This window comes from Ambystoma mexicanum, chromosome 5p, assembly GCF_040938575.1.
Source record: "Ambystoma mexicanum isolate Mex_15411 chromosome 5p, UKY_AmexF1_1, whole genome shotgun sequence".
Classification (NCBI taxonomy): Eukaryota; Metazoa; Chordata; class Amphibia; order Caudata; family Ambystomatidae; genus Ambystoma; species Ambystoma mexicanum.
In genome coordinates, this window is record NC_090930.1 from 875,123,518 (window position 1) to 875,146,835 (window position 23,318).

Genomic DNA, 23,318 nt, shown 5'->3' on the forward strand with positions numbered 1-23,318 from the left:
CGTTATATAATTTTTTGGCATAATTTGCCACAAATGTCATGTTGCTTTGTACAAGGCAAGGAGGGCTGTGAAACAGCTAGAAGGTGACTTTGTCGCATGGCAGAAACGCAAACATAAATAAATAATACACATTTTGACACTGAATTAATGAAAACGGCTCTGATGCCGAAAGCAGACTTACAATTGTAAGTTAATCGGAAGACTCGACACTACTGCTGAACCTAAGATTCAACTGTTGCCTTCTTTAAACAGGTAATTGCCACCCAGGCTGGCAAAGGTGGACAAGGCTGGATTATGCAAGATAAACTCAGCCCAACAGATATCTAGTTCCCTACATTAGTATTGGCATTCCCATAAGGCTCCTAGAAGGCCTCAAGAAAGGCCACATAATCCAATCCAATGCATTACTCTGTTCGGAGCAACAGTTGAAACCCACCATCATATGAGTGGCCGTAATAGCTCTCATCTTTCCTGTCTATATAACCTGGCCATTTGTGACTGTTGGGCCTGCACCAGTCTGCAAATAAATAAATATGGCTTTCCTAGGCAATGCATGACCATGAAAGGATGTGCTGACCTGGCAGGGCAGGAAGAAGGCCACAGGACAAGGTGACCAAAAGAACAAGCAAAAACCTTGTGGCACGGCCATGTTGGGACACAAGCCACAGTTAGTAGCCAAATGTGATAAACGCAGTAAGGCTAAAGAAAAGTATTGCAAAAATATTCTAAATGCAACTGCTTCCACCAGCTTGTCTTTCAATCACATTCAAAGTAACCAGAAATCTCTTCGAGTGTAGTCTAGGGTCATACAAATGATAACCATTTCACTGCATTGTAAGATGCAGTGTGCAATGATAAAAACGTTATCCAGAAAATAGATAACATGTAACAAGAAAAGGCAAACATAGTTTCCCAGTACTGACAACCTTAAGGACTAGTCCGTTTCCCCATAACAATGAGCAAAAGTGCAGTGGATTGAAGATTAAGGCTTCACTTGACTAGAAAAAGTCAGGACAGAGTTAAAAAACAAAAGCAAAGGTTTGGGGGTACTGGTCATGCATTGCCCGGGAAAGACTAGTATTCTTTGTGGGATATTGCAGGGCCATGTGTGTGGGTTCTCAGGAAGTGGGCTGGGAATGTCTGGTTCCAATCCACAAACTGCTTTCTGTAGTATGTCTAGAGTGTATGCATGAGTTTCACCATCAGGGGTGTCTGTGAGGGACAGATCTTCCATTGGGTGAGCTGGGGTTCTGTCTCATCTGAGTTTCTGGATAAGAATATGAGTCCTGCAACCATGCCTCAGAGATCTTGGAGAAATCATGCAAGGAGCCAAGTATCCTACACAGCTGTGAAGACCGTAGAAGACGTGGACCCGTCCTAAGAAGGCATGGCGACCACATTTTGCTGCAGTCGCAATGGAGCCCTCTCTGGCTGGTGATTTTCAGAAGTCCTTCAGTGGAGCTTCGACCCTTGGAGTGGTGGGACTAACCATTCCCAACGACAGCATGGTGTCCTGCTAAGAAGAGCCTTCAAAGTACATCTGGACCTCCCAGTGGCAGACCAGCTTGAACTTTGGGCTACTGCATTGCATGCATCGCCGTTCTGCATTTCGGTCCGGAACTTTGGGGACACACAGCTTATCCAAGTGAGGTCAACTCTACGAATGTTCGGCATTCCATCATCCAGGGAACTCCAGATACAAGGCTGACTCTGACTGCGACAACTGTATACCCTCCTGTCACCGTGCAATGGTGACAATCACCAGAAATTGCTTTGCCACATCCAGTTGTGTGCTGAGAGGAGGCCTGTACCCGAGTGACCGGCATTCTTCAACTGGAACACCTTACACCAGCATTTGTGTCTGGCCAGGAATTCATTCAAACCTGCAACTCCTGGGCTCTAAGGTCTGGGAATAATAGTGGGAAATGATACCTCTAGTAACCCTCTAAAGAACTTCCATGTCCCAAGAGAAACCGGAGTATGGGGGTGAGTTACAGTTGTACTTAGCTGAACCTGTATTTCCCCTTAAAATGTTTTCCTAACTTTTAAAACATTTACAATAGTTTGGCTTTGCCATTGCTTGCTCTCGTAAGCACTCTGAAACTTGGGGACATTTCTATTCACTAGAATAGACACTTACCCATCTTCTGGAACTGTTTTCCCATCCACAAGACCCTCCTTCTAACTTTTTCCTGCCTTACAATACTACTAAGAACTTAAAATTGTTTTGCTAACCAGCTTTCTATACGTGTTCCAGGTGATGCTCATGGTCCTGAGGGCTGCAAGTTTTCGTGCTCTTCACGGGATGCTGATGGGGTTATTGTGGAAAGGGGGGTCCTGAGGATAGCGCTGTCACTCTACAATTAGCAATGTGTGAGGGGCGGGTGGGTGCTCTGTACTTTAGGTCTTATTATTGGGCCTCGGTAATGCAGCACATGGTGGACTGGTTTGTCCAACCACATGAAAATCATATCACAGAGTGGATTATGAGAGAATCTGCGTGGAGCGGGTACTGGAATTGCTTGGGGGACGAATAGAGAGCTTGGGCGGCTCCTGACACTTGTAAGTTCCATTATTTGTATCTGGTGGAGAGATACTAGGGCCCTGGGGCAACTGTTTTCATTCTTGGCAGCTATCCCATTGAGTTGTATCAGACTGGTGAATGCTCTTCAGTGAAAGGGGTGGATACTTTTGGACAACTGGGACGAGAGGGTTTAATTGAGGATTTCTAAGGAGGAGGCACATCCAATACCTTCACAGAATTTTTCAGCTGCCCATCCAATGGTTCATCTTAATTATTTGGAGTTTGCCACGCTGATGCCGGGTGTGTGGGAGGCCTCGGATGGTTTTCCAGAGCTGCCTCGCATTCATGGAATGAACGTAACACTGTTGCAGTTGGCAGAAGATGGAATAAATGATTCTGAAATGTATGCTGCTGATAGGGCTGAACTTGATAGGCGGGCAGTTGGGCTGAGACTTAAGTGGGAAAAGGATATGGGGGGACTGTTTTTGGATGAGGAATAGGACAGGGCTCTTAGCCGTTTGAAGCAAGTATCCAGAAATGCTAATTTTCAATGGATACAGTACAAGATCGTACAGCGGATCTACATCATGCCGGTCAGGTTGGTAACCATGGTTTTTGTTGCCAACGCGAACTGCTGTAGGAAGAAGGTTGGAACATGTTTTCATATGTAGTGGGAATGTGACCAAGTGAAAGGGTTCTGGGAAATGGTTGGGGAGGAGTAGTTTGGGATGGTGGTGGTGAGAATTCAGCTTACGGTGCAGCAATGTTTGTTGGGGATAGGGCTTTTTAAGAAGGGTAGATGAGACAAGGTCATCGTTAGTGTCCAGGCTTTAGGGCTTGTTCTTGCCAAGAGGGCGATTGCCATGGCATGGAAGGCATAGGGGGAGCCTCAAATAGGAGACTAGTGCAGGGAAATGCACAAATGGGTTAGGGTAGAAATGAATTTGACCGTGCCCAGATTCTCCGCCAAAAGAGCGGGGGGCTCAAGCTTTAGTGTCCTTGCCCCTCAACTCTGGAACACCTTGCCACTGAGTATTAAATTGACCAAATCCTTCCAACTGTTCAGAAGATCAGTCATTAGCTGGCTTCTAGAGAAGGAAATCCCCAGATAAATTAAGCTCAGTCCCACTTGCGTTTACTGTACATACCTTGAATAGATGATTGTCTTAGACCTGCACCAACTGTATATATTGTACATACCTTGAAATGCTCCTACTGCCTGCCTGTATACTCTATATTTGGCATCTTAACGCCACAATTGTATAACTGATTATTTACTGTAATTATGTAACCTATCCTTAAGCGCCCATTTACCCCTGGGTCTGGAGCGCTATACTAAATAAAACAAACAAACAAACAAACAAGGACCTGGTGGGAACTGGGGATAAGGATGCTCCAAGGTACACCTTATGGCACGAGGTGTGGGAGAAATTGAAGGTACTGTCGGATTTAAGACCACCTTAGTGCATAGAATTGCCTGGTTGAGGGGCATAGGGTTGAGCACACATTGTATTTTGTATTTTATTTGATATTTATATTGCCCCTTACTCCAAAGCGTTGTATAGAATAAAATGACAGTACATAAAATGAAATTGTCAATCTATACATAGTTTTCAGATCTCTATTAAGAATGAAAAAGATGATTTTTCAGAGTAGAATGAAATAGAAAATAAGAAGTAATGGAAACGAAGAGCAAGGGGAAGAGCATTCCAGTGAAGTTAGGCAAGCAGAGAGAAGGAATGGAATTGTGATTGAGCACAGGGAGTGTGAGGAACTGATAGTACGAATTGAGACTGAGAGCAAAGGAAAGGTGAAGGAGTATAGAAAGAGACAAAAAACAAAAGATAGGAAGGAGAAAAACCATAAAGAGATTTAAAAACATTCCAGAGAAAATTAAATTTGAGATGAGAATGGAAAGGAAGCCAGAGAAGGTAGAGATAGAGAAATAAAATCACAAAGGGGCAGTAAATATAAAAGGCAAATAGAGGTGTTGAAAACATAAATAAGAGGAACTAAACAAAAGGATAGAGGAACAGTAGAAAAGGTGAGAGAAAATAAGAGAAGAAATCAAAAGCTTAGTAACATTGAAGGTTAGAATAGAGCAAGCTTTACGAATATTAAAACGACAGGAGCAAGCAATAATAGAAATATTATGAGAAGGATAGATCAGTCTCAAGATAGAGAACCAGATTACAAGCAGTCGTGGAAATAGAGAGAAAGGAAGGAGGACAAATATAGAGGAAGGAGGAATAGTATTAGTCGGCAAGAAAAGACCTTCAGTTTTTGCTGCATTCAAGGCAAGAAAAGGATTTGGCATCCAAGAATGTATTGCTAAAAGACAGAAAGTAAGATTCTTATGAATAAAACAGGGGAAAGAAGAAAACGTCAGAAAAATTTGAGTATCATCAGCATAGAAATTATGAGATAATCCAAACAAAGAACTAACAGCAGCAAGAGGAGATGTATAGAGAGAAAAGAGAAAAGGACCAACAACAAAGTCTTGAGGAATACCATGATGAAGAGTAAACACGTCAGAAGAAGAACCAGCCCATCATACTGAGTATGTGAGATTAGATAGATAAGGGAAGAAGAGATATTGGGTGGACATTAGATGGGAGAGAAAGATCTAAGGAAGGTTTCTTCAAAATAGGGAAAATAGAAGCATGCTTAATGACGAAGGAAAGGTTGAAGTAAGAAGAGAGGTACTGAAGAAACCAATAAGATAGGAAATGAGTGAAGGATAGACTTTAGGTATTAGCAATGAAGGACTAGGATCGGAAGGAGAACCTGTAGGATGAGCATGGCCTAATTAAGAAGAAGTATCTGAGTTAGTAATTGGACAAAAGGTAGAAATAACTGAATTAGAGGAAGAAGAAAGGGAAAAGGAAGAAGAAAAGAAACAAGAAGAGGAAGGCGGCACATTGGCTGAGTGAAGAGTAGCCACTTTAGAAGAAATGTAACCACACGAGTGGTCCAGGCGTATCACATTCACTGTAATGGCTCTTGCGGGAGCGGTGTTCACTTAGAGATGCAAAAAAAGTGGCAGGAATGCGAGTATTTTGGTTTGTACCTTTCTCCCATTATTCCATGCTCCTATCCAAAATTTCAATGACCAGAGTGTATTCATCAATGAGTATGATAGCGTATATGAACTCATGTGTTCTGTTCTATATGAAAAATGACAAATAAAATGTTTGGAAAAATAAAAAAAGATACACCAATATGCAGATGACACTCAGCTTTAACTCGGAATCAATAGCATCAGTGACATGTATGATGTTTATTGACTCAAGTACTGCCTGTCCTTCATCCAAGCCTTGAGGTCAAGTGCCTAACTGAGGCTCAACCCCACAAAACATATTCTTTCTCTTAGGAAACCACACAAGCATGCTCAATTACAAAATTGGCTGATAATATGAGGCTAAATAGATTAATGTCTCAATTCTCACCCAACGAAACATCTCTTGGCTTCACGATAGACCATTGACCGTGATCTCTAATTCTAAATACAAATCACCAAGAAGACAATGCAGCATGGTGCCAGCTTGCACTCATCCGCAAATCCAAGCCATTCATCACTTCCACAAGTTTCATCCTATATGTCCCTATAAAGAACTTTACGATCCCTTGTTCATGCCAAATTTCCCTGGGGGGGCGGTGGTGAGCCACCTATCTAGGGAAAAGAAGAGATAGAGATAGCTGACCCTTCTCTCTACCACTCATAGACTAAAAAAGGAGTTAATTTTTAGGGCTGCGATTGTAGTTGTTTCATTGGGAATAACTGATACAAGCTATTCAACCTTTGCAGAGGACCTTGTGGGGAGGATTCTTGTGACACAATCTATATTAGGCATCATCACAACTTCACACATTATAGGTGGTGGGGGGACTAATGGAATGAGCCTCTAAAAAATAAATTGATTCGAATGGAGCTCCATTGAGCCCTAATGACTGAATACTTAAGGTCCCACACAGCCCCAATGGCCCAATAATTCATATGGAGCTGAGAATCCTCCTGTACAAAAGTCACTTCAGAAAGGACTGGAGTTATATTGCTAATAAATGTAACAGCGACTGGCTCATTCTGATCATCAATACTGCTAAGAAAATATCAGAAGATCTAGTTCAAGAGGAGATCCAGAATAAAGTAGCTCTGGAGAACTATAAGACAAAACACGAGTAACCTGAAATTGCCCTATAAGAATTTAAAGAGTTTAATTTCAACAAAATAATTTTAAAACTGAAAATAGGCATCAATGCATTTTCACATGAGAAAATGTTCCCGATACTATAGATTCATATTATCCAGAGCCGAATATACAGGGACAAGGGCAGGGAGCAGCAAGAGCAGGCCTTCAGGGGGGGACAAAGAAATGCACATTTTAATAAGAGAACCTGTAAAGCACGGAGGTTTGATAACTGGAGTTTTTCAAGCCATAGCTCCGAGGACAACAGAGCAAGACCATCAACCAGTGAGTCTGCATAAGATAGCACTAGGAATCAAGGGAGAAGCCTTCACTTCCAGGAAGGCTTGACTACTTCTAATAATGATTCTACTGCTTTTTTATGGCAGAGAGGTTGCAGACATGAGATGTGACAGGACCACTCCCCATGGATCACACAGAGCTGGGGACGGAGGTGTTAGCCGGCCCAGAATTACTAGTAGTTAACCTTTCAAAATACCAGCTAACTGAAGTTGAACTATGAGTCCTCTGGAAAGGATTATCATGGGTACCCAAAGCACAACTTGATCCAATCGAGACCTGAACAGAATTGTCGACACAAATCCAACACAGACTAATAGACCCACTGATGCTGGAGACATTAGCAGAGGAATGGATTAGTAATAAATAGGCAGGGTTTCTGACTCCAAAACACCCAAGGAAGGACTCCAGCGCTGTATACCCTTACCAAAATTCATAAAGCAATGCACCCCCCACCGAGGGTTCTTACATTAAAGACTCAACAGCAATGCTTGTTTTATTGAATGAGAGAGCCTTTGACATTTATGGTGACATTAGACATTGAATCACTATACACTAAGATATCACAATGGGAAACCCTATTAGAGATTCAAAAAGTCTTGGAAGAACAATGGCTAGCCCAGTTGTACTGACTTAGTTTATTCTGCAACTAGCACAGATAGCACTGACAAAAACGTCTTCATATTTGAAGGAATGTTTTATGAACAATCATCAGGGAGTGCCCTAGGGGCAACTTTTGCCCCTAGCCTGACAAATGTATATGTGACTACAATTATGTAACACTCTACTAAAGACTGCATGAAGAAGGAGGTGCGTGCTCCATTCATACCAGGAGAGTTATGTTTGAGTTATAGAATGAGAGCACAATTAGCTTAGATGTTCGAAGCATGCAGGCGAACAACTAGTTTGATGTGTGCACGAAGTATAACTGAAGAGATTGTGGAAACCACATGTAAACAAACTGAAAAATAAAACATAATTCAGTTTGCTTTTTTTGTTGTTCTATGGCTCTCCTTGAATGTATTCTGGAGTAAGCGTACCCTCCTAACCCCTGTAGCTTTGCCTAAGGATGTCTCTCAGGATGCGGTCTGTATATGGGATATCCTCACCACCATATTTGTGACGTCCTTGACAAGATAAAGGGCCTCATTACACGGACGGCGGTAAGGGTTTACCGGTACTGGTAAGGGCATCGGTACTGGTAAACCCTTACCGCCTTACTACGCGGTCCCTTTGCGGGTTTGTACTTTAACACCTGCTGTTTAGCAGGCGTTAAAAACCAACCCGCAAAGGGACCAGGGTGCTAATTACGGTACCGCAATTTGCGGCACCGTAATTAGCGCCTTCGCCATTCCCATAGAGCCCTATGGGGCAAAAATGGGAATGGGGAAGGGCAATGGGGGAAGGAGGAATTACCGCCCCGCCAATCTTGGAATAGGGCGGTAATTCCCCTTTCCTCCAAGGCGATGCCGGTATTTTAATAGCACCTTGGTCCTCTGCCTACCGTGTAATGAGGCCCAAAGGCTTTTGGTGCTGAAAATGAATTACCAAGCTGTTTTTTTGCATATTGATTTTGTATTTGGTAGGTGCATTTTTTCCTTGTTTAATAAAGGTCATTATCTGAGAGCTATCAAGCCCATTGCAAAGTTTGTGAATTCGAAAGTGAGTAAACTCTGCGATTCTGCGATAAATGTAATCCTTATGTAGAATGCTAATTGAGGCTTATGAAAATGGAAAAAAATTTAAGAATTAAATATCCCATGTAAACTCATAACTGCCCCAGATTATCCAATGTTTGCATCAGTGATACAAATTGAGCAAATGCATTTAGCACCAGTTTTGCTTCTCGTGTAATGCAGTATGGGAGTAGTCAGGTTTTGCTCCGATCCATGTTCCCCTCCCTTGCCTTGTCACGCTCTGAAACACTTGTGTACAAGCGCGATAGAAATAAAATATCAATCAATCAATCAATGCATGGTATATATGATTTTACAGTGGAGTGAAATGGTTCTGCCAGCCTTATGGAATGGAGTCAATAATCCTTTCTACAAATCTAGCTAGGACCATATTGCCTTACATTTTGAACACAGGCAAGAAAACTGAGCAAAAAACGGATGGTTCATTTTTTATGCAATAGGGAACAGAAACAATGTTTCTCTGCTTGTCCCATGTGAAAGATGGGCTTTGCTAAATGAGTTTATTATAATGTCTTGCTGCAAAGTGTACAACAATCAGACTCTTTCATGTGTTACCTCAGTGTAAAAATTATTATGTAATATGGATTGGGGTAAAACCTGTTGCTCCATTCTGGGTATCACAAGCAGCAAAATTGCCTACAAGTGTGTCTGCTCATTTTTTAGCAGCAGTAAAAATGGTTGATAATCTGACCCAAGGCAGGGTCAAAACAGGCAACATTCCTGACGAAGCAGGCCAATCTGCATCAATCCTGCTTACGAGTATCCACATCACGTGGGAACGTGAGTATTCAATAGCTAAACCCATTCAATCCTTGGAATTCGATCCTCTGATTACTATGATCCATTTTCATGGGGGTTTTAGTGAAATTACTTCTTATCATGGCAATTTAATCTAGTCCACGCATTTCTTAAAAAATAATTGCAAGGCCATTACTGGGTTGTAGTGAATACTGCCGTCTACCAATCAAGAGTCACACGGAAGAACCTGGGTAAGACAATAAGGGCATAGAGCCAGAGACACACTAGTTTACACAGACACTGAGGAAAGCTGCAGCCTGTGTATTCAACATGTTCAGCGTTCCTCATTATAAACAGTTTGAAGTGCAAAGGACTGAAAAAAAGGCCAATAACATTTGTGTGTTTATTAATACCAGTGTGGAACACTCAGGTCACCACATAGATGTTTCTCAAAATCCAAACAGCCGGCCACAGTGCTTTGCATCTCTGATCTCAAGTTCACTTTCTCTCGACATTATTTTAGGAGTTGGATTTCATTTTGAAATCTCACAGCAATTACAGAAGCGAATCACGCCATGTTCTATCAGGTTGCTAGTGCCTTTCTCAAATTGCTCTTGCAAAAAAGGAAAGCCTGAATGCCAGCATCCTTTTTCACTCATGGAAATCACCATTTTAGGATGCAGCCCTAATTACGGACATATTAGGGCTTGCGCTGATACTGAAAGAACAACATTGTCATGGCCACCGTATTTCCACCCCCTCGACCAGGAAATTCACTTCCCCAGTCTGATCCTATCGAGCGTTGGTATTTGCTGGGAAGAGCTACATCCACCTGCTTGGAATCGAGCCGTATGGCGACGTTGGTTCTTTCCGACTTCAAAGGCCGACTTAAAAGGCCACTTTACCTGTCTGAGCCTGTCGGGGCGCATACGGCACATCAGGCTTTGAATCTCTGCCATGCAGCCTTCTTTACTGCTGCCATTGACCTTGATTACCTTCTGATGATCCTTGACTGCCGCCACTGGCTCCCTCAGCAGAAGGTAGCCTCTGGGCTTGTACCTCTTTCAGTGTGTTCTCCGACTCCCCTTTCCATACCCTGCAATCTGCCTTCCCGTGATAGTGCTACTCACACCTTAGTAGCCGACCATCCCAAGCATTGGTATCCCATACTTACCAAAGGCATTGCATCTAACCCTCACGCTCATCATCCACCTTCTCTCCCCTACACCATCCTCCTGCCTCCTACCTGCAATTCGGTTCTCTAACACATGCTATGCAATGCTCCTTACCTGAGAAGGCACTACGTGCCCACCCTACTGCAATAATTCTTACTTGCCTCGGGTCTAGCACCCTCGCAATGCCCATCCCGTCTCCCTCACATTAAAATATGATCTACATCATGTATACGTTCTTGCATGGATGCACTGTCTTAATTCAATGTCCTGTGACTTTTTGCAGCTTGTGCAGCATTTGCATTGGACCTATATGCAACTAATGGATCTGACTCCCTTTAGCCTGCGCTGCACTTGCATTTTACCTATATGCAACTAAAGGATCTGACTCCCTTTAGCCTGCGCTGCCCTTGCATTTTACCTATATGCAACTAATGGATCTGACTCCCTGTAGCCTGCGCTGCATTTGTATTTTACCTATTTGCAACTAATGGATCTGACTCCCTTTAGCCTGCGCTGCACTTGCATTTTACCTATATGCAACTAATGGATCTGACTCCCTTTAGCCTGCGCTGCACTTGCATTTTACCTATATGCAACTAATGGATCTGACTCCCTGTAACCTGCGCTGCATTTGTATTTTACCTATTTGCAACTAATGGATTTGACTTTTTGCAGCCTCCGCTGCACTTGTATTTCACCTATTTGTAACCACTGGGCGTGACTAATACCTTTTTACCTGTTCATTGGCAGTGGCCCCCAAACCATGAGGTGTAGCACTGCCATAACTGTAACCAAAGCACTAAGATAACATGTATGAAACAGCGCCCTGATGCCTTAGGGTTTGGTGCGCTTTATAAATGTCAAAAGTAAATACATTTTTAAAAAAATGTTTGTACGGTGTCCCTATGTTTGTCAGTTTTTCCCTGGCTGGTTTGCTGACGTTTTCACTGATGAGTCTTAATCCAAGCCTCGTAAAAGAAAGGACTACTGAATGCTCCCAATGAAACACCCCAAATTTCTCAGAGCTAGGGTACATCATGTAACCTGTTTTCCACGTGCGGGTAACCTTGCACAATTGACTGTGACGGTAGACCTTTATCAACTTCACAGGACTCAGTTCTGCATGGGTGCACCCACTGACAACTCCAATATACAGTAACCCCAATGAAGAGTCCTGTAGCTAAATTATGTTCCCTTGTGGCACGAATGTGATGTGTATGGGACCATGTATAACCATGCCAGCACAGGCTTCAGAATTCCACGGATGCACTGGTGATGACCAGACAAGACCCGTTTGTGAATGCTGTCCACATTCATGGCTGAATGCAGAGCTGAAGATTTACTTTGTAAGAAGTCTGTAAACTTTTTGTTTGGTGACACCCTAGTGATTGAGTGGCTGGACAGGGGCAATGCGCTGGTCGTGGAAGAAAGATCACGCACAGCAACAGAGGTTCAAATCCTAGATCCGCGCTTAGAAACCGAACTCAGGTATGGTATTAGGTGTGTTATAAAAAACAATAAAATATATAAAATAAAAGATTAATGTAACCCTCTGATCGGGACTTCGGATCATTAACTTCACCACAATTCCCCATAAGAGTGCAGGGCCTTCTTCAATTACTTGTAGAAGCATCATAGTATCTTGGAAGTGAACATTGTTGGCATGGAGGAAGAGGCTGACATGTTTTAAGGCAACACTCTGCCAAGAGATGGCCTACACTGGAATCCCTTCTACCCGGATGCACTGGGGTGGTTCCCGCTCCCATAGACTGGAGAAGCCTTCTTAGCCGGCTTCCATCATGGAACTGACGAAAAAAGTTAGGAGCTCCAGAATATAGATGCATTATAGAGGCCATATTTGACCCATCCCCTGGTCTCGGTTCTACATTATTTTGCAGCGGGATTTTTCATCGCGGGACTTTTCATCGCGGTTTTTTTCATCGAAAAAACTCGTTTTTTGTTTTTTTTGGGGGGGGAACCCCCCTTTATTTCATAATTATACCCTACACCTATAAAAATATTTTTTTTATTTTTAAATCCCCCCCCAAAAAAAAGAGTTTTTTTAGATGAAAAATAGGCGATGAAAAGTCCTGCGATGAAAAATCCTGCAGCAAAATGACTGTATACCCTGGAGTCGCAAGGAAACTCCTGACATGTGCTGAAAGTACATTTTCAGTCCAACATCAAAGCTTAGTAGAAAATGATTTCTATGTCACTTGTGTCATCTCTCACAAAGGTTGTGAAATGTTAGGGACAAGATCCCTTAGGGGGACTGGCCAGGTGAGCCGATATGTTGCTGTAGCCTCAGGCACTTGTAGGGCGTTTCTTTCAGTACTGCCCAGGGATGCAGTGACAGGAATTATTACCAATTGGCATTGTGGACTATCTGAAATGAAATTGCTGACTCTTATTTCAGTTCCAGGCGAAGCATTAAAATCCTCCATCACGGTACGGGTCTAGTTGTCATTGCCAGCGCCACCTGAGATGCCACTAAACCGATGGTTCATTCCAGCATCTTAAATTCCCTCTCACTTTTCAGTGGCTCTCCAGTTTGAGGGATCAGGGCGTGCATGTAGAGCAATGTCATGATGCTGGTGCTGATACTAACAGACTTGCCCTTTGAATGTCAATTTGCACAAGTGTGCACCCATGCGTGTATAATTGCATATTATCTAAAAGATAAAAAAGAGGACTTCAGGTTTTGAATTCTCTCATCCGTCCCCCCCAATAAAATCCCAGCATACGATTACAAACATTTATCTTTTAAATCTCAATACGGAGTTCTTGGCCTCAAATTGAAAGCAAGTAAATGGGGTGATGAATTCATAACCGCTATAATCCACGTAGAAAGCAACCACATAATAGCTGCTGTTAAGGCAGCATGGAGCCATGCGGGACACTCTATGAACTTCCGCATCAATTGTCATTTAAGAGATGCGTCGCCAGGAATCATGCTCAGATGCAGGTTTGCTCTGATTACAGCACTCGGCTCTGACATGCAAACGTAGGCATTCTTAATCTTACACAGGAGGCGCAGGCTCTCCCGTCTATCTGCCGCTAATTGTTCTGTTTCTCTGCTCCAAAATTATGACAAAGAAGAAAAGGTTTTATTTTCACAATGATGAATGATGGGACATTCAGATTCCCACTTAATGGCAATTAATTTACCGCACGCCCAGGCAAGTTAAAATACTTTTAATTAGTTTTTACAAAGTAAAAGGCTAACTTCATCCTCGATTTAGATAAAAGCAGCCATTGCCTGACTGAAGGCATCCTCATCAAACGTGGAAGGTGGATCTGAGTGACCTTCCCTGCTATTCGTTCCCGTCTTTAATTCGCTATTTACTGCTTAAAATAACTCATTAGCATAAAACCGCCGCGCATTATTTTCCGTTTTAGAAGGGGGAAACATCCCTAATTGAAATGTTGCTGTGATAATGAATTTCAAATGCATGAGCCGCCCCCATTAAAAAAAATAATAATAATCAACTCCTGTATAAGATGAAGTGTGTTTACATCACATTAAAGGACTGTTTAGGCTATAATCATGTTTTAGAATAAAACAACGCCCACTGATTGTTCCTTTGCGACAGCCTTCCATGGGACTCGCTAAAGGACTAAGGATGCTGCCTGGAATGAGAGTGATCTTTTTTTTGTTTAGTAGTTTTTGCCATCAGATGGCACTAAAGAGCCAACTATAAACCGAAACTATTGCATTTGAGTACAGCTAGGGAGAAATGACATATAAGGAGGGACTCAAAGCTTGTAGGTGTTGTTTGGTTATTTACCCACCAATTGACTGCCCATTGCCCCTGTGGCCATTCCATCCACTCCCTGCCCCTCCACCACCAAAACAAATCCTCCCAGGACCTGTTTGAGCTAGCCTTAATAAGCCTTACCATCAAACATGGGGCTCAAAGTGCCTGCCAGTGTTTCTTCAAAGCAGTCTTCTGAGTGAATTGCTAAATTAAAGCTGTAAACGTGCTACTGGCGTAATAAACATGTCTTAACCAGGTCTGCCTTCAGCCACTCGATTTATAAGCACCATGCATGTCTTCACTGGAGTCCTGTTAATAGGAAGCATTGGTAAAGCCAATTGTGTGGGCTTGTGTATTAGTTTTAGGCATTTACTAGACTGCTACTATACGCCCACGCCCAGGTACATGTACCATTGTGCAGTTCCTGCCATCGAAGGCCAGTTAATACCACTACAGCAGTGCCTGGCAAATGCCTTTCCCATGCCTAACCAAAGTTGTTGTATTGCCAATTCTTGTTTACAGCAGACCCTGCATCTCAAGCGCATGCTCACGGACCCCTTTCTTTGACCAGCGGTGTACAGTAACGACTGTCCGGGGGAAGAGAGTATGGAGGTGGTTTTGGTACTTGAGTACTGTCTGGGATTTCTGGCCTGCCTCTTTATAGCAGTTTAGTCTGCCTTCCAGACAATCAACTATGTTTGCTTCCCTGGTGAACTTCCTTGTGGATGACCCTACTTAGCAGTGACGCTTTGTTTATAGAAAGCCATAAGCTAAAAATATAAGTCTGGAAGTTTTCCCTGCCTTATGCTGTGCAGTTAGCGACTGTACTCGGCTCGTGACGCTGGCTTCTCAAGCAGGCGCTTGTCGGCTGAAATGTAGATCCATGCAAGATGGGAAATAGAGCTGAACTGTGAGTTTGTGGTAGTGGATTTTTTGTTCATGGAACATTTTCAGTCTTTGTGCGCTTCTGCTGGTGGATTTATTTTCCCTTTCTGATCTCTTCTTAAAACAAGTTTAGTCCGGTGTTCGTTTTACCAATGTCCAGCAGACTGCGCGTTCTGAATGCCAAGGAAAGCAGAAGTCCAATGTACACATTTAGTCGAGAGATTAACAATAGTATGTGGTAGACACATACTCGCAGGTGCATTCAGCAATTTCAATATCTCGTTGGAAATATTGAAAATAATTATAATGGCCATGGAAAAAGTATACAACAGTTGAAACCCAATGCACTGAAAAACTCATGAAATCAACTTTACAATACAGCTCATCAATTTAGTTTTGGCTATTAGGTGGTGGTAAAGCGCCACCTATAAGCCAAAACGATTGCCTTAGAGTACACCTAGGGAGAAATGGCATATGAGAAGGGACACACAGCTTGTAGGTGTTTGTTTATTTACACACCCATTGACTTCCCACGACCATGCTAATCCATATGGCCATTCCCAGCCACTTCCTTCCCCTGCCCACCCATAAACATCCTTCTGGGATCTCTGTAAGTTAACTTTATCAAGTCTTAGCATCTAACGTTCTGCTCAAATTGCCTGGCAATGTTTTCCCAAAGCAGTCTTCTGAGAGATAATGTGCAACTGTTATAATAAAAATGTCTTAACCAGGTCTGCCTTTAGCCACTTGATTTCTAAGGACTGTGCCTGTCAGTCACTGAAGTCATGTAAAAAACAAGTATTGGCAAAGCCAGCAGTTTTGGCTTGTGTGTAAGTATTAGGAATTTGTCAGACACTGTTATCATATGCCCAGGTACACGCCCCATTGTGCAACTGCTTTCATCAATGGCAGTTAATACCAATGTGGCAGTGCCTGGCAAATGCCTTCCCATGCCTACACAAAAGCCAAAACTGTTGGCATTACCAATGCTTGTTGATAGCTGTAGCTAATGATGCAACAAAAAAGGTCCTTTCTGTCATATGGTGCTTGGGGTGGCTCACAGATAAAACAGTAAGAATATAAATACACATCTCTTTGTAGGTACCTTTCATTGTCTATCGGCAATCGATCAATGGATAGCATTACCAAGCCTCATACTTAACTCCACAAAGGTGGAATTAATCTATCTGCCTGCCGCCTAAGCCCCACTCTCCTTCTCTCGGCTAGCTCATTTTCCCACGACCTGTCCACCCCGTCCCCAAACATACGCACCCTCAGGGTCCATTTAGACAGTAATCTTAATCTCCACCACACTTTATTACTGCTCACTCTACTGCTGACATGGTTTACCTTGCTTAACATTAGGAAAATCTATTCTCTACTCACCTACCATTCCAGCAAAACTATATGCCATGACTACCTGGACTAGCTTTATCATTAGACACCCCTTCTGTTCCTTCTCCCCTTCACAAAATACGGAACTTCTCCACACAAACCCTCTATAACACCCCCTCTCTCTTCTTCCACTTCCTAACCCTGCCCCCATTCTAGCTGGTTTACTTTGAAAATCTGATCCCTTTATCATTGCCTAATGCTGGTACTCAACCCCCTTCATTGGCTTGCACCCCCTTACTTGGGTGACACTATTTCTTGCTATTCTTCTGTATGCTGTCTCTTGGTCGTTACACCCTCCTTAATGCCTCCATTCCCTGACCACACTGTGCACTCTCTCGCTTGGCTGGAACACACTACCAAGTCAAACCCACTGCTACCATATACTCCCGTACCTATGCACTAAATCTCCACCTTCCTCCCGATGATGGAGAACCCTCCACCACCTTTCTTATCACTCCACCTCAATGACTATTCTGTGCCGCTAACTCCCCTGCACATAGGATTCGGTACATATCCAGTACCCTCATACTGCCGTCAGTCATATGTCTTATCCTCTCCCTGGTATACGTAACATTGATTCCCTAACATCAACTGATCAATTACTCCCCCCAATCCTCTTTTGTGTAGACATGTGACACAATAGCTACATAAAGTGTTTCTGGTCCTAACACCTTGCTCCCAAATTAAATAAATACAATAAAATACAATAAAATACTTTTATTTCGACCAACCAGCTATTTTGATGGGCTCGCCATAGTTGGGGGGCCTACCTCTTAGACATAGGAACACACCTTCTGAACTTTATATCAGGGAACTACTATTCAGTTGGTAGCGGTACAGACCTCAGACCAATCACAAGCCAGTAATGAATGACATTTGGGAATCCACAATCAGGTTTTTGAAATTCGTTGGACAATAAACACTGATGTCCAAACATTGAGCACGTGACATGCATGTCCATGCTGAGAACTGGTAAAAAAAAAAAAAGTCCTTATTCATGTTGTTTCCTGCAGAATAGGTTTTTGAATGCTTATGGATGGTGCAGTAGGACAATCAATTCATATAAAGGCCTTGTTTAGCATAGAGCCCTTGACTAGAAAATAGCAAAACATTTTCATATAGATTTAGAGCTTTTTAGGACTGGTCTAGAAATCCTGAATGAGAATAATGGCTAGCAAGGGAGGGCATTCAGAAAGCTGACTCTGCACGCTCATATATTGGGCCAATGGTATTCCCCAATTTAGGTTTACAGAAATAAATGTATTCCAAAGCGAAATAGATGATGGGGAATCACTGCAGAGAATAACACTGTTCTGGATAATATGCACCCCACATGGGTCAATCGTTGACTATAACCAATAATACAAAGGACAGATGGGCATGCAGGGTTGAATAAACCAACACAATTGTAGGATGTACCTTTAACCTGCTCAGACAGCAATCCCACTCGATGAAGACAAACAATTTTGCAATGTGCTCCAGGCAGGTTCTATAGTTCTAAGGCATCATGTTTTTAAAAAACCCACAGACTATCACTTACCTTCCATTGCATGAAGATATTCCATGTGAAGAGCAGCGCTAGCCCCAGCTGTGGCGGCAGAAGGGATGATGTCGGCGTAGGGACTGCGCTGTCCCGCAAGCAGAGCCATTTGGTGGTAATACTCAGCTGGACTAACGCCAGGATGTGGAACTAGGAAAACATCAGCAAATGGGTGATTAACAGTGCAGGCCCAGATGAAAAGAAGGATGTTACAACATGAAACTGCAAATCATTAATCACTTAAGAGCCCTATAATTAACCCATAGATCATATAGGAAAACAACTGATAGATGAAAACTAGAACATTCACATACAACTTGCATGTATTTAGAATTCTCCTACAGTTCTTCTTAGATAACATACAACGCTATGTGTTAAGTTTCTACAAGCCATTTAAACATGGCCACCCCTCTCTAACAGGTCCAGACACCTCACTGTCCTGGAGACACTCGAAGCATGAATAAGAATTCTGGAGAATTGTGTCACTGGGTGCTAGTGTCCAGAAGAATCCTGTACAGGCACTAATCTCAGAAAACATTTGGTTTGATTACTTTTCAAGGTTATATCAGGAAAATAGATACAATTTTGCTAGCCAGGTTGACACACCCAACAGTGCTAGCATTGGCAGCCTGAATATTCCACCAGTTGAGATGAGCCTCAATGAAGTGGCAAAGGCCGTGAGAGCTCAGGTCTCAGGTAAAGCACCAGGCTCTGATTATATGCCAGAAGGTTTATATAAAAGTAATCCAGAAGTATGGGTGCCCTTCTTGCATAAATTGTTTAATGAAATTTTGCAGACTGGCCTCAAGCCTCTCCTTCGGACTCTTGCAGAAATTGTGGCGATTAAAAAAAAAAAGGGGGGGGATCGTGGTGACTCTGGTAACTATCAACCAATTTCATTATTGTGTGCCAGTAGCTACATTTTTGGAAAAATCTTACAGTTGAAACTGGAGAATGGGTTGTATGTAGAACAGGATGTGCTGAGCCACGTACAAGTTGGCTTTGTAAAGGGCTTAAGCACGATAGAACAGATTTTGAGGATGAGCCTAATTCATGATAAGTATGTAAGGCTAAATAAAGGCAGCGTTTACCTTCTTTGAACCTATTGAAAGCAATCGTAGAACTCTATGCCGATTCTTCAACTCGAGTCAGATGGGGTCTTTGGGATGAGTCTACCAACACCTTTGGAGAAATTAAGGGAGTTAGGCAAGGATGTACGTTGGCACCCTTGACTTTTCATCTTTTTTTTTATGGAGTTTTAGAGGATTTTCCGATGGGCAATTCAGATGCCTTTATGCCAGCTGGCGAGAAAATTGGAATTTTGTTTTTCACCAACGATATTGTTCTCCTCACGTGCACCCCAATAGGGCTAAAGAAACAGGCATCCATTTTGTTGTATTTCGTCAAGTAAAAGTTTTGGGGGTGAATGCCTCCAAAACAAAAGTCTTGACATGTGGCAGATGCCGGGGCACTGGTCTGGTATGGCTCTTATAATGAATGGGGATCAAATTGAAGAAGTCAGTAACTTTGAGTACCTTGGTGTAAAGATCTCCAATGATGGGAAATGGAACAAACATGTGGCAAAGGCTGATGCAAATTTGGGGAGAAAATGTATTGGCACCTTAGCCTTCGCTAACAGAGCAAAGTGCAACTCTGTGGGCCCCGCTGTGGAAATGTACAGAACACGTTCTGCATGGTGCCCTTTATGGAGCAGAAATATGGGGCTCAAGTAAGGCCAATGCCCCTGCTGTGACAGAGAACAATTTCTTGACACGATTACTGTGACTCCATGGTTGCTCCCCTAATATACCTCTGCATATGGAATTGGGCCTTTTCTGCATTTCAGATGTGATTGCCCTTAAACTAATTTTACTGTGGGTGTACACTACAAGATGGTTTGTCCTACAAAAATGTTAACTCTCTGGGGAAGTTTCGTCATATAACGGAGCTTGCCTATAAGTTGGGTTTGGACGAGCTTTAGACCCGCCCAGACACTATCTGGGGCGAATATGCCACTAAGTGTTTAGACTTGTCCATGGGCTATGAGTATCTGCTGTATGGAGATGCGTTTATGATGGAGCAGTATTTGCATTTTGTGAATGAGCCTCTGAAGCGCACCTTATTTATCAGGATGCGCCTCAGAAATCTACTGCTTGCTACAGTAAAAGTGAAATGGGATAAACATGTGTCACCTATGTGTCTCTTTTGTGCCCCCCAGATGGAAATTATGCAGCATTTCTTCTTCACCTATTCCCAATATGATGCTATAAGGAGATGAAATTTAAAAAATGTAAAACCATGCATGTATAGCAGGGGTATGACAACGCTGATCACAGCAGAACATTTACGTAAAAGTGCAGTTTCCACCCATCTGGTTAGTACATGGAAGAAAAGAGACTCTCCCCTAAGCCTTGTGCAATGATCAACAAATTGCTAAGAGAAACAGTATTTTAACTTTGTTCGATGATTTTAATCCTTTTATATATAATGGCTGATTCTTTACCATGCATTGTATACTTTTAATGGAATTTTACTTCAGAATAAAGTTTATGATGATGATGATGATGATTAAAAATTTAACACCGACAAGCCACCTCTGATAAGGAACTTTTTGAAGAAGTTCATATGTGATGATTAAAAGGTGTGTTCTTTTGATTTGTGCAAAACACATACATTTAACAAGTAAGCTCAGATACAGAGGATGTAGTTAGTGGGTCTGTAGATAAATCTAATGCGGGAAACATCTAAGGCTACAGGCACTGTTGAATTTTGCATGTTCAAAGAACATTGTGCTTTTGCTTTGCTTAAATGAAGATGCAATTAGCTGAGGTATAGTTGAAAAATACAATATGCGACTTGCGCGTCCAGAGGAGACGACTCCTTACCCCCTGGACAATATATGGACTTCATTTTGAGAAGACTGTAATGCAAGGTAGATGCAAATTTCAGAAGAATTTAAAGGAAGACGCTGTGTACTGCTTAGCACAACTGTAGTCATTTGCGATGCTCAGACTATTTGTGTAGTGTGAGCAAGCCACATTGCTATATTTGTTATTCAGTCACTTTTGCTTTCCAGTACCAGGATATCTGTGTATCCAAAACACTGCATTACATTAACAAGATATTAGGGTGGAACATTGCCAAGAAAATGTCACTTTGAATGCTTGGAACTAGTTGCCAGCACAGTAATTGTTACAATAACATTGCTCATCTTTCACATTTTACATCTGGAAAATTATTCACTTTATTATGCGAAGGGTTCTGCATGGAGAGCAGGAAGAACTAAAGGCTTGCACTTTCACTGCCCGTTTCTTTACTGTAACTGGTTTCTAAAGTTCTCACATTCTATAGTAGAAAGCTTACACGTTGGATCTCTGTTGGATCTACGTGATCTTAACGAATGAAAGAATAAAGAATGAAATCTTAACAAAATATAAATACCGAAAAGATATCTATCCAACCCTCTCTCACCTGTTTTAACCCCTTACCCCACCCCCATATATATATATATATATATATATATATATATATATATATATATATATATATATATATATATATCTTTTTTTTTAATTCTGTATTTTGTCTGTATTTTCTATCCATGATTAAATACATTCTCTGTTTTTTATTTGGTAAAATCACTGGATACCTTCACGTTGAGTAGAAGCAGGGACTCAATCAAATTATGTTCTTTTAGGGCATTTGTTGGCTACCCAAGGGCCAACCTCCTGGCCAATCTTGGATTTATTTGATGGATGTGATTTTGCTTTGGCAGAGGCTGAGGGGACACATGGTGAACCCCTTTGCTATTTACCGTCCCCCTCACTTAGGGGAGAGGTCATTGTTGCACTGGTTTGGATAAAGTGTGGGATGAAGGTAGATTATTAGCAATGCAGAGCTTCACAGCATACATGAAAGCCAGAAATCAGCTCCAATAACGAAATGGCTAGATTTCCTAGTCACACCATGAAAGCAATGCAATCTTCAAGACAAAGACACATGCAGGGATCAAAATAAGAATTTCATAAGCAGGAGCTAAAAGAAACTGTTAGGTGTCCGGCACCACCAAGTAAGCGGAAGCTACCACTGGGAACCAGGAGCTATTCCATAGGGTATGCAAATCTACTTTCCACATAAGATGCTAACTGAAACATTTTGTCAATTACATATACCAATTATACTTTCAATATCTTCTGGGTGTGTCCTAATGTTCATATATATCCATTCCTAAATAGACAAGGTTAATGTCATATAGATGTATTTGTGTGGCACCAGTTGGCCTGTAGAGTCAAATGTAGGTCCTGGCAACTGTTGGTGTCAAGCCAACCAGGCTCCCCGGGGCTATATCCAGGAGCAAAATAACTACAAGCTCCCAGCAATTGCAAACCCTGTTCATGGCATTACTAGTAGTCTTGGAACCTGTCTCTTGATGACCATTTGTAAAAGTAACTAGTGTGACCTTGACGTTTAGGCAGAGGCAGTCAACTACAATGTAAAGCACTTGTGGCATACACCGTATGTAGTTCCCTTTCTGCAAGGATTGCATGAGGCATGGGAACATTAACAGAAATAAATTACATACTAGACACAAGTTTAGGCAAAGAATAAAACTGTATAAATCAGGAAACGCTGGTGTAATGTCAAGGCAAGGCAATGTGGTATTGTACAGGAACACCTCTGCCATTTTGGAGTCCTCGTTGTGCTAGTGGTCCTATATGAGGAGAGTGTGGAGGTTACTGGGGGCAGAGGCAGAGGTATGGTGTGTGCCCTGAAGTGCTGATGAATGTAGATCTGAAGAACATGACTTCTGTGTGTTTGTATGATTCTTGGTGAGCTTTGGGGAGAATACTTGTGATATCTGTACCCAAAGGGGAGTCCCAATTGCAGGCATCCTAAATTCCCTGAGAATGAGGATGGGGTGGAGGTTATTTGAGGGATGTGTGTGACAAGCTGGTTGGAGATGTACATAGTTTAAATGGAACTTTTGTGTGCAGGTGAAGGGAATACTCAGCGGTGTTCATCTGCAGTATGTGAGTGGTAAGCTGATGTGGAGGTGTATGGTGTCATGGAGAAAGGTATGCAGGTCAGTGAGCAGTGTAACAATCAAGAATTCACATTTATA

General features: G+C 42.2%; 1 protein-coding gene across 1 annotated transcript in view; it reads right to left on the reverse strand.

Annotated features, from left to right (window-relative positions):
- GLI3 (GLI family zinc finger 3) overlaps nt 1-23,318 on the reverse strand; it is a 558,606-nt gene that overhangs the window by 117,307 nt on the left and 417,981 nt on the right. The window contains exon 6 of the mRNA XM_069613300.1: nt 18,197-18,346. Within this exon, the coding sequence (XP_069469401.1) occupies nt 18,197-18,346 (150 nt within the window). The remainder of the gene's footprint in view (nt 1-18,196; nt 18,347-23,318) is intronic.